Raw genomic sequence first — 9,986 nt, forward strand, 5'->3', positions numbered from 1 at the left:
TTAGGAAGAAACTATCAACTTTTTAATGTTAGTATGGAAAAGTAAGGAAAGCAATGTCAACAAACATTTCACAAAATACCAGCAATGTAACATGAAAAAATAAATAAACACATGGTGGTTCTCTCTCAGCAGCAAAAGAACTCAAAACACCCTCCCCCTCCCCCAGGAGCCTGGGGCAACTTATGTTGCACATCAACAATTTCATTCAAAACTAAACACAACTACTGGTTCCTAGAACCAGGCTTCTAATAGAAAAGAAGCTGGTTCACATCTTGCGGCATGGCCATATTTGGCAGTGCTGTATTTACGGTGCACGCCAGTAAGCTTCCCAACTGCTGCTTTCTGATGGAAAGAAACCATCAGTTTCGAGCATTGCCTGTCGCAGAAAATGAGGCACACAATTACACATCTTTGTCTATTCGGTAAAGGGATATAAATTTACAAGTATCTTTAAAAACAAGATATACTTACGAAAGCTGATTCTTGGCGTAGCTGCTATGCTTCTCGCAGGTTGCGTTCCACTCCCTGGACACACAGAGAGTGCACTGAGCAGTAAAGACAGCTGCAGCAGCAAGCATTGATGGTGGGAATCTAAGCATTTCGTATTCAACCAGACATAGCTCGATCAAGAAGAAAGACACGAGCTCCACCTGATTTAAACAATGACAAAAAGTTACATGAGTAGTGATTCAGATTGTTGTGTTCCTTCTCCATGTAACAGAGACGTTTAACCAACCTTCTTATCGGACTGAGCGGCTTTAAGGAACCGCCTCATAAACACATAAGCTGTAGGTACTGTCATGTTGAACTGCAAGGCATTAACCATCAACTTCTCCTGCGGATAAGAAAATGGTTGAAATCACTTATCGAGGAAGAACAAAATGGAGATACATGTCCTGATAATGTAAAATTTTGGTCTTTTAACTAACCATTTCAAGCACTTCTTTTCTGGTGTAAGCTTTGTCAGAGATCAAAATTAGATCCTCCACTACAGGTACAGAAACCTCTTCATACTTGCAGGAAAGAAGCAAAGCTGTTATTCCAACAAGCTGAAGTTTTTTCCTAATCACTGACTGAACTGCCAGGAATCTATCGATGAGATTCACGGTCAAATACAAGGTCTCCTCCATCAGTTCAAACTTATAGTGTACCTATAAATTGGATTAGATGTTAAATGACACCTAAAATTATCACATTCTACTTCATAAAACTCAGAAATGACATGAAACAGCAGACAATACCTCAATCAGCCAGTCAATGAGGATGCCTCTCATCCTCTCATTAATATCAAATTGCTGCTCCATATAGTTTGGAGGGACGCAGCCAACGATCTGAAATTTGAAAATGACATTAAAGAAAAGGGGTAAAAAAACACCTCCATTTCTTTCCAGATTTTACATTAATATTGAAACAGTAATCATCCTTGATAGAATAGCATCACAACAGAAACTACCAAGTATACCCTCCCTGTGTCTATATCCTATGTTCTGCACCTACTATTTGACTGGCTAAAAATTGCAGTTCATATTGAAAATTTGGCAGTCTATTAAAGCTTAATGAGATCCTATCCAAAAGAATTAGATAATCAGTTGAAAAATATGGGACTTCTGCAAACTTTACACGCCATAATCCTAACGGGCATGTACAGCAACAACAACAACAACAAACCCAGTGTATTCCCACACAGTGGGGTAATGAGCATGTACAAGTTGTAAAAAAAAAAAAAAAAAACTTCTAACAAACAAATAGGCAGAGTGGAGATCTCTACCTCAGCCTTCTTATAGTAAGCATAGATGTCATCAATGTATTCCACTACAGCAAGTTCGTTCTTTTTATCAGAACTGTCTATGTCCACAACTGACCAATCTTGTGCATCTTCCATCTCAATTTCCTCATCCTGAATCAAAGATTTAACACATCAATGGAAATCCACAATAATAATATTCATAACGAAGATATATAGATCATATAAGCTTACCATCCTATCAATTTCCTCCATCATTGCTTCAGTATGTTGTACAAACATTGGCACGGCAGAATAAACATTGTAATCTTCAGCATCGATAATAATGCAGTCTTCTGATTCATTTCTAATTGGTGCCACTGGGACTGGTGGCTTTGTTACCTGTGGATATACAATGTTAACAGCAGCTCAGTTATAAAATAAACCAAGAGGGGATAGACACTGTACCTCGACTGCTGGTTTCTGTTGTTTGTTCGCTATTTGTGCAGCTAACTTCCTGAAATGTCAGTAACCCCACATACAAATTAAACATAATCTTCAACTCCAACTTTATAAATTCTACGGCCAAGCGCCTACTTAGTATCATGCAACCAAGAGCTACAGTCAAACCTTGTGATTGGACGATGAATCGGAACAGGAGGGATCTTGTTAACAGCATTGGCTTTGTTTCTACGATGAAATGAAATCAAGTTACAGCAGGTAGACAAATCAAGATTAAAACTAAATATCGAATTGGATTCTAGGGTTTAAGAAGTTATTACTCAGTAATGCCATTTCTCTTGTGGACAACAGCACAAGGTAATGGAGGAGCTCCAATAACATTCCTATTGATGGTGCTTAGTGCCCTCCTATTCTGCCCCAATCCTCCAGTTACTTTTCCTCCCACACCAGGCCTTAATCCCCCTAAGTAACAATAAACATACATTTCCAACTTTGTAAGAGTTTATCACAGTCATATCGACAAGCACAAAACAAACAAAGCAAACACTAATTCAAGAACACAAAACTTACCTTGAACATTCGAAGGCCTCATCGCTCCCGGGTAGTTCTCATCTGATCCAGCCATCTTCACTGCACCAATCCACAAGACAAACAGAAATTCAAAAAACCAATTGAAACCCATCAATCGAAAATGCCAACAGAACAACAATCAAACCAAGAAAAGACACAAAGAATCAAAGCTAGATTCAACAAAACATATCATGAAAACCCAAATTTAAGTAACATTAGACGAATCTTACACTTATCGCCAGGAAAAAGATCTAATCTTTGATTGAAAAACAACACTTTAGATCACAAAAATCAGAAAGAAACTACAAATAAAAGAACCCCATGAAATTCATCAAACAGAAAAATAAAGAAAACTAAAAACCCAATTGAAAAATTGAATGATCTATATGAATCTAAACACCAATAAAATCAAGAAAAAACATAAAGACTTAAGCTAGATATCCAATAACAACCTGCAAATTAAGCAACACTAGACGAATCTCTGCACTTATCGCTACGAAAATGATCAAATCTTTGAGTGAAAACAACACTAAAAGATCACAAAAATCAGAAAGAAACTACAAATAAAAGAACCCCATGAAATTCATCAAACAGAAAAATGAAGAAAACTAAAACCCCAATCGAAAAAATTGAATGATCCATCAATCTGAACCCAATAAAATCAAGAAAACCCATAAAGATTTATTTAAGCTGGATATCCAATAACAACCTGCAAATCAAGCAACACTAGACGAATCTCTTCACCAACCGCTACGAAAACGATCTCGTCCTTGATTAAAATGGTATAGAAACTAAAAATAGAAAGCCACCATGAAAGATTGATGTTGTTGGGGCTGATTGGGAATCAATAAAGGAGAGAATTTGGGGAAATGGGTATAATAGAATTGAGTCGTAAACATCGGATATATGTCTGCACATGCCACCCCTTTACTCTTCTTTAATTTTCTTTTTCTTTTCTTTGTTTGTATTTTTGAAAGTAACGGCTAGTAAATTATAGCCGTTGATGAAAGGTCGCGAAGTAACGGTTAGTTTTTGATCTTTATTGTATCTAATAATTAATCTTTGAAGATAATTAATTATATACATTTATTTACTCCTTTTGAAGATAATTATAGCCTTTGAGGTTTAAGAAAAATAATTTTATATTAATATTAGTTATAAGTATACGTATCATTTGGAGGCATGGTATGCTAGTGTACGGACGGTATTTGAAACTTTAGTACAGTAATTTCGGTATTCGATTTTTAAAAATATATACTATTATCACATCATATTCATTTGGTATGGTTCGATATTTTGCGGTATGATAATCGATAACCATAGTTTGTTCAACTTCGGTAATATATACTCGTATAATAGAGTATTATTACTTTGATTTTTTAAAAGCACGTCTCAATTGTATCATAATTACACATTACACATGTAGAAATATTCAAAAAGAAGTACAAAACAATTCCTTTTGTTAGTCAATTACACAAAAAAAATATTACAATCAAGATAGAGTAGTCAAAGTTTCAATGTCTTAACATTTTTACTGGTACTAATTAAGTTGTGTATATATATACTATACTATTAAAATCATGGTATAAAATATCTTGGTTCAATATGATAATTCAGTAGATACCATACCATGTCCATCCCTAGACGTAAAAAAAGAAAAAAACTATATTTTCTTCCTTTAATTAATAGGCTCTTCTGCCTTCACGTGATATTGTTTCATTAGCTTTCGCTCATTATAGAAAATTTAGCATTACTACCGTACCTTTCAAGGAGTCTGGGTCGTGTCTCAGATCCAGTATGACTGATCTCATCTTCTCCCTTATGAGCTATTGCCTCAACTACGAAGGTTGATCATGTGTTATAACTTTTACTTTTTCATGCATTATAATGTTGAAATTTTTGTTACTCTAATCTTAATTTCTTACCTCACTCCACCTCAAAAAAGAAAAAAAAAGGATCTTTGTTTTCAAAGTAATTATTTTTGGTTTGTGATTTGAATTACATTTGTGGATGTATGAAATCTGAAATGAAGAAAATTACTTGTCAAAAACTTGGACCACTAGCTGTATTAAACATTTATATCTAGGACTAAACTATATAATACCAAGGAACCCAACAGAAAAATAAAACTATACTATAAACATGAAAAATCTCATTGAATTCATGAACCAATCTCCTTCCACAATGTCACTAAATAAGCATGTTTGTTAATTATAAGATAAGGCAATACATATTCCAAAGATTGTATATGATAGAGCGATAAGTATTTATCTTTATATTATTGTTTATAATCAAAAGTTTCGAACTGGAGCTTTAGAAATAAAGTCTTCTTCAATAGAAAATACTTTAGTTTTAAAGTAAGTGTTCAGACTAGTACCTTAGATTAATCGAACCTCAAAATCGGACTTTAGATTAATCGAACCTCAAAATCGGACTTCGATGACATAAAATGTGACATATAAAGGATATCTTAAACATACTTTTAGTCCACAAACAAGTCTGATTTTACACCCTTTAATTTAATTTCCCTTGCCATTTTAGTTGTAGACGCTCCATAGTCCCTACTATATGGCCCTTTCTTAATTTGATATATTATAATGAAAGAAAATCATGAATATATGATAAAAAAAAATTGATAGAAATTAATGGAACTTATATTTTCACAGAAATGTACAAGATCATTTCAAATCTCAATATAAAATATTTATTAAACACTTATCTTTCGTAGTTGCACCGAATCTCTTAGAATAATATTTCACGTTAAGTTGTAAATGGTGATGTGTTATCTGTAGCTTAAAATAGTAAGTTTTGTTTAAAGTTATGATATGTTTAAAGCCGCAAATTTTTCATCTCTCTTTTCTCTTAGTCAAATTAGACCCGTATGTAACGCGACAAATTTCCAGAGATACAACATTCATGACCAAAAAGAGAAAAATCAAAGCCTGAAAAAAATTCATATTAATTAGGGTTTTGATTTTTCTCTCCTCCAAGAAACAACCTATTATCTATATTGTAGTTAATAATATTACATATAATAAATAATAAATATATCCTTAATATTGATTTTGTTTCTTGGAGGTTTATAATTATAATATCAAATGGTGTCAGGTGGGGGAAAAGATATTGAACAAGGGTTTAAAATGGTTGAAGAAAATGATCAATCAAATAATCAAATTATAACCCCTATAGATAAAAGAGATTTGGTGTGTGAACTTATGGGTATAATTCAAACTATAAGTTCTTATGGTGAATATAGGAGGACTCAAAGAAGAGAAAGTCGAAATCTTGTACGTAGAATGAAATTATTAATACCCCTTTTGGAAGAAATTCGAGATTTCGAAGGACAAATTCCCGAATCCGGTATCAAATGCTTGGTGAAAATGAAGAAGGCATTTCATTCTGCTAAGAAATTGTTAAAAACTTGTCATTGTGGTAGCAAGCTTTACCTGGTAATTTATTATTGTTGTTACGTTTTGTTTTTTGATAAGATGTTATATGTGTTGATATGTGTGACCGTCCTATCGACATGTCCCCTTATGCATGGACATGATCCTAGTTCATGTATAAAACACGTGAAAGATTTGAATCGAAAACCTCTAACATGCTATAGTTGTGTTCATAACGTTTAAAAGCTTAAGCTACTAGAAATGACGATAGTATATGTTTCGAGGAATTATTTTTGGTTTTTCGTATACTATTATGCAGGCTTTGGAAAGTGAGGCTGTTATAAGAAGATACCATTTTGTATATGAAAAATTAAGCCAGACACTGGATGGCATGCCTTATGAAGAGCTTGGTATTTCAGATGAAGAGAAAGAACAGGTCAGTTATTCTAAACATCAATTTTACGTTCGTAGTTAGGTTAGAAGAGTATTATGTGTGGGTGAGTCGTAGCGAGTAGTTAGGTGTGTTTTGGGGTAGCCTTGCTAGAAGTTGTGGGACTTTTCATATAGGATGGAGTCTCTAGTACTTAGGTGGGTTGGGGGAGGTGGGTGATGGCGGTTTGTTAGTGTATCGTACTACTTTGTTTCTGTTATTTCATCTTGTCTCATGTTTTATTACGACCTTATTTACTGTCTCTGTGTCTTGAGCCGGGGATCTATCGGAAACAACCTCTCTACTTCTTCGGCCCGACACCCCATTAGGTAGGAATTCACCGGGTATGTTGTTGTTTTGAAGAGGCTACGTATAATAGACCCTTGTGATCCGGCCCTTCCCCAGACCCCGCACACTGTGGGAGTTTTAGTGCACCCGGCTGCCGATCAAAAGTTTGTTTTACTTAACATTATTGACTAGAAGAATATGTACCTATTTTGCTGCTATGTTGAAGTGCTGCAGCTTACAAATTGGATAACATATTTCATGATCTGATACTTTTCAGGTGGAGTTGATGATCGTTCAATTTAAAAGGTCTAAGAAGCGAATTGATACTCAAGATATGGAACTCGCGATGGATCTGATGGTATCATTGTCCACAGACAATGATCGGAATGTAGATAGTGCGAGCATAGAAAGGCTAGCGAAAAAGCTGGAATTGCATACGGTTGAGGACCTAAAGGCTGAAATGATATCTGTACAGGAACTGGTTAAAGAAAGACGAGCACACAGTGCTGAGAGCACGCAACGAATCATAGATCTTCTAGACAAATTGAAGAAGTTAGCAGGTATGGAAGAGTCTGATGTTTGTCATGAACCACCTGTTATGCCCAAAGCACTCGAAAAATCCATCTCCATTGCTATCCCAAACGAGTTTCTCTGTCCGATCACATTACAGATTATGACAGATCCGGTTATTATCTCAACTGGACAGGTGAGTAAACCACTTCTGTATAGTAAGTAACTCATGTTAGTGAAGTAAGTGTTAGTAACTTCTGTTCGCTTTTCCACTGCAGACATATGAACGAGAGAGCATACAACAGTGGTTGAATTCGAATCATCATACATGTCCAAAAACCGGAGAGACTTTGACACACTTGTCGTTGGCACCAAACTTTGCTCTGAAGAACTTAATCGGGGAGTGGTGTTTGAAGAACAACTTTCAACTTCCAGAAAAGGAGGCTCCAACAAACCCCGAAAGTCCTTCTGCTGGAAGTGATGAAAAGCTATTGTCCTATATTAATGACTTATCCTCTAGTCATTTAGAAGTGCAGAGAAAGGCTGTGACAAAGATCCGGATGCTTTCAAAAGAAAATCCGGAGAAAAGAACTTTGATAGCCAACAACGGAGGAATTCCACCACTCGTGCAGTTACTTTCCTATCCGGATTCCAAAATCCAGGAGCATGCTGTGACAGCTCTTTTAAACTTGTCAATCGATGAAACAAACAAGAAACTTATATCCAGAGAAAATGCCATCCCGGATATAATTGAGATATTGCAGCATGGCGGTGTTGGAGCTAAAGAGAACTCTGCAGCAGCATTATTTAGCTTATCAATGCTTGATGAAAACAAAGTAGCTATAGGTTCATTAAATGGCATCCCACCATTGATTGATCTGTTAAAAAACGGAACAATCAGAGGGAGGAAGGATGCTATTACTGCACTTTTCAATCTATGTTTGAACCATACTAACAAAAGCATCGCGATCCAGGAAGGGATTGTAGCACCTTTACTTCAACTACTAGAGGAAAAACACTTCGACATGGTTGATGAGACCTTGTCAATATTGTTGATTCTCGCGACTCATTCAGAAGGTAGACAGGAAATTGGAAACCTTTCATTCATCGAAACTCTTGTAAGTTTAATGAAGGATGGCACTCCCAAGAACAAGGAATGTTCAGTGGCGGTGCTTCTCGAGTTGAGTAACAACAACTCAAATCTTATGCTTGCTGCCCTTCAGTATGGCGTATATGAATATTTAGTAGAGATAGGCAAGGATGGAACTGATCGCGGTCAGAGGAAAGCGAAATCAATACTACAGCTTATGACCAAAACTGAGCAGATTCCATATTGACAGTGCAAGTCCAAATGTATGTAGTTTGTACTACTACTTTAGCTGGGGTTGAATTCGGGTCACCCATATAGGTCAACTTGGATCAATGTCCAACATAAAGAATATATATATATCTGTTATATAGTATATAATATAAGAAGAAAAAAGAGAGAGAGAAAACACGAGCGTTAAGAGAGTTCTTTGAAGAGTTGTGTCTTTTCAGAAAAGATAAAAGAAGTCCTCACGTTAGGAGCTTCTCCGTACAAACACAAAGAACGAAGAAAGTTTGCAGGAATCTTTCTCCTAGTAATCCAGGTACGATCATAGACTATATTGCTCGGACTCTTCAAAAATGTTGACAAGTACGTGTCAAATACTCCAATATACAACATGGGTGTAACAACAAGTCTGGAGAGTTCGAGCAACATAAATCATACATTGTGAACTCTCATTACAGACTGATTTCTAGATGTATGTGAATATTTTTATGACTAATAAAACAAATCAACGGAGAATCCTGGAATTTTTCTTCAAATTTCAATTGTTTTTTCTCTCCTGTTTTTCTAGTAAGTAAAAAAATTGTGATTGTAAATATTTTCTAGTTCTCCTTGCACATTGTTATTGTTATTTAGTATGTATTCGGGTACAAGAATCTGTATATAAGCAACACGAACTTCAACACTAGTTCAATTCCAAGACAAGAACACATATGAAGTTCTTTAACACCTTCAACACTAGATTATGAATAATCTATCTAAGAAGTGTGTGAATATTCAGAAAAGAGATGAAATAAAATTTTAAGGCCAAGTCCCCCCGACTTCACGAAGTGTCCTTAAGGAATAATTTGCCTCACTGTACCCGAGGTTATGAAATCTTCCTCCCAGGATAAAATGGCCTTCAATCCGAATAATACCGGTATCTCAAATTGTTGGATTCAACGAACTCACTCAACAGCTTAATGATCACACAGAGTTTTTGTTAAGAATAAGAGAGTTTTTGCTATCAAAATTGATGCCAACACTTGAGGAAAATATTACGTATTTATAGCCTTAAGTGTATCATTTCAGAAAGGATGCATTGGTTCAGCAGAAAGGCACCTTTCTGTAGTAGTCACGTCCTTGCGCCTAGACTGCGCTGGACCTGCGGCTGATCTGCAGGCGTAGGTGACGTTTGGCAGGTTCCAGTAACTTCTGCGCTACATCTGAGCCCACAGGTCGCGTATCTGCGTTGCGTCTGCGACCGCAAGTCACCCTACAGCGCGAAACAGTGTGCCTTTTCCCTCGAAGGGTCGCATCCCTTCA

General features: G+C 35.9%; 2 protein-coding genes across 2 annotated transcripts; one reads left to right on the forward strand and one right to left on the reverse strand.

The window, feature by feature from the left end:
* Positions 1-42: 42 nt before the first annotated feature.
* On the reverse strand, positions 43-3,699 carry LOC107866796 (G2/mitotic-specific cyclin-2). Its single transcript, XM_016712788.2, has 12 exons — positions 3,465-3,699; positions 2,756-2,815; positions 2,506-2,647; positions 2,354-2,413; positions 2,192-2,240; positions 1,979-2,125; positions 1,769-1,897; positions 1,242-1,331; positions 930-1,151; positions 737-835; positions 472-650; positions 43-376 (listed from the first exon to the last, which is right to left on the reverse strand). The coding sequence occupies exons 2-12, from the start codon at positions 2,808-2,810 to the stop codon at positions 232-234; spliced, it is 1,317 nt and encodes a 438-aa protein (XP_016568274.1). The 5' UTR covers positions 2,811-2,815; positions 3,465-3,699; the 3' UTR covers positions 43-231.
* Positions 3,700-5,574: 1,875 nt separating this feature from the next.
* On the forward strand, positions 5,575-9,200 carry LOC107869379 (U-box domain-containing protein 15). The gene is made up of 4 exons (XM_016715913.2): positions 5,575-6,204; positions 6,461-6,577; positions 7,137-7,565; positions 7,648-9,200. The coding sequence occupies exons 1-4, from the start codon at positions 5,854-5,856 to the stop codon at positions 8,704-8,706; spliced, it is 1,956 nt and encodes a 651-aa protein (XP_016571399.2). The 5' UTR covers positions 5,575-5,853; the 3' UTR covers positions 8,707-9,200.
* The last annotated feature ends 786 nt before the right edge of the window (positions 9,201-9,986 follow it).

The sequence above is a fragment of the Capsicum annuum genome, chromosome 4, assembly GCF_002878395.1.
Source record: "Capsicum annuum cultivar UCD-10X-F1 chromosome 4, UCD10Xv1.1, whole genome shotgun sequence".
NCBI lineage: Eukaryota > Viridiplantae > Streptophyta > Magnoliopsida > Solanales > Solanaceae > Capsicum > Capsicum annuum.

Bases quoted from the DNA above. Each gene is read 5' to 3' on its own strand.
- LOC107866796 (XM_016712788.2), bottom strand. From the start codon at position 2,810: ATGGCTGGATCAGATGAGAACTACCCGGGAGCGATGAGGCCTTCGAAT. The intron at 1,332-1,768 runs GTAGAGATCTCC...TTCAAATTTCAG, and splicing joins CTTACTATAAGAAGGCTGAG to ATCGTTGGCTGCGTCCCTCC. The intron at 1,152-1,241 runs GTATTGTCTGCT...TCCAATTTATAG, and splicing joins TCATTGACTGGCTGATTGAG to GTACACTATAAGTTTGAACT.
- LOC107869379 (XM_016715913.2), top strand. From the start codon at position 5,854: ATGGTGTCAGGTGGGGGAAAAGATATTGAACAAGGGTTTAAAATGGTT. The intron at 6,205-6,460 runs GTAATTTATTAT...ACTATTATGCAG, and splicing joins GTGGTAGCAAGCTTTACCTG to GCTTTGGAAAGTGAGGCTGT. The intron at 6,578-7,136 runs GTCAGTTATTCT...GATACTTTTCAG, and splicing joins CAGATGAAGAGAAAGAACAG to GTGGAGTTGATGATCGTTCA.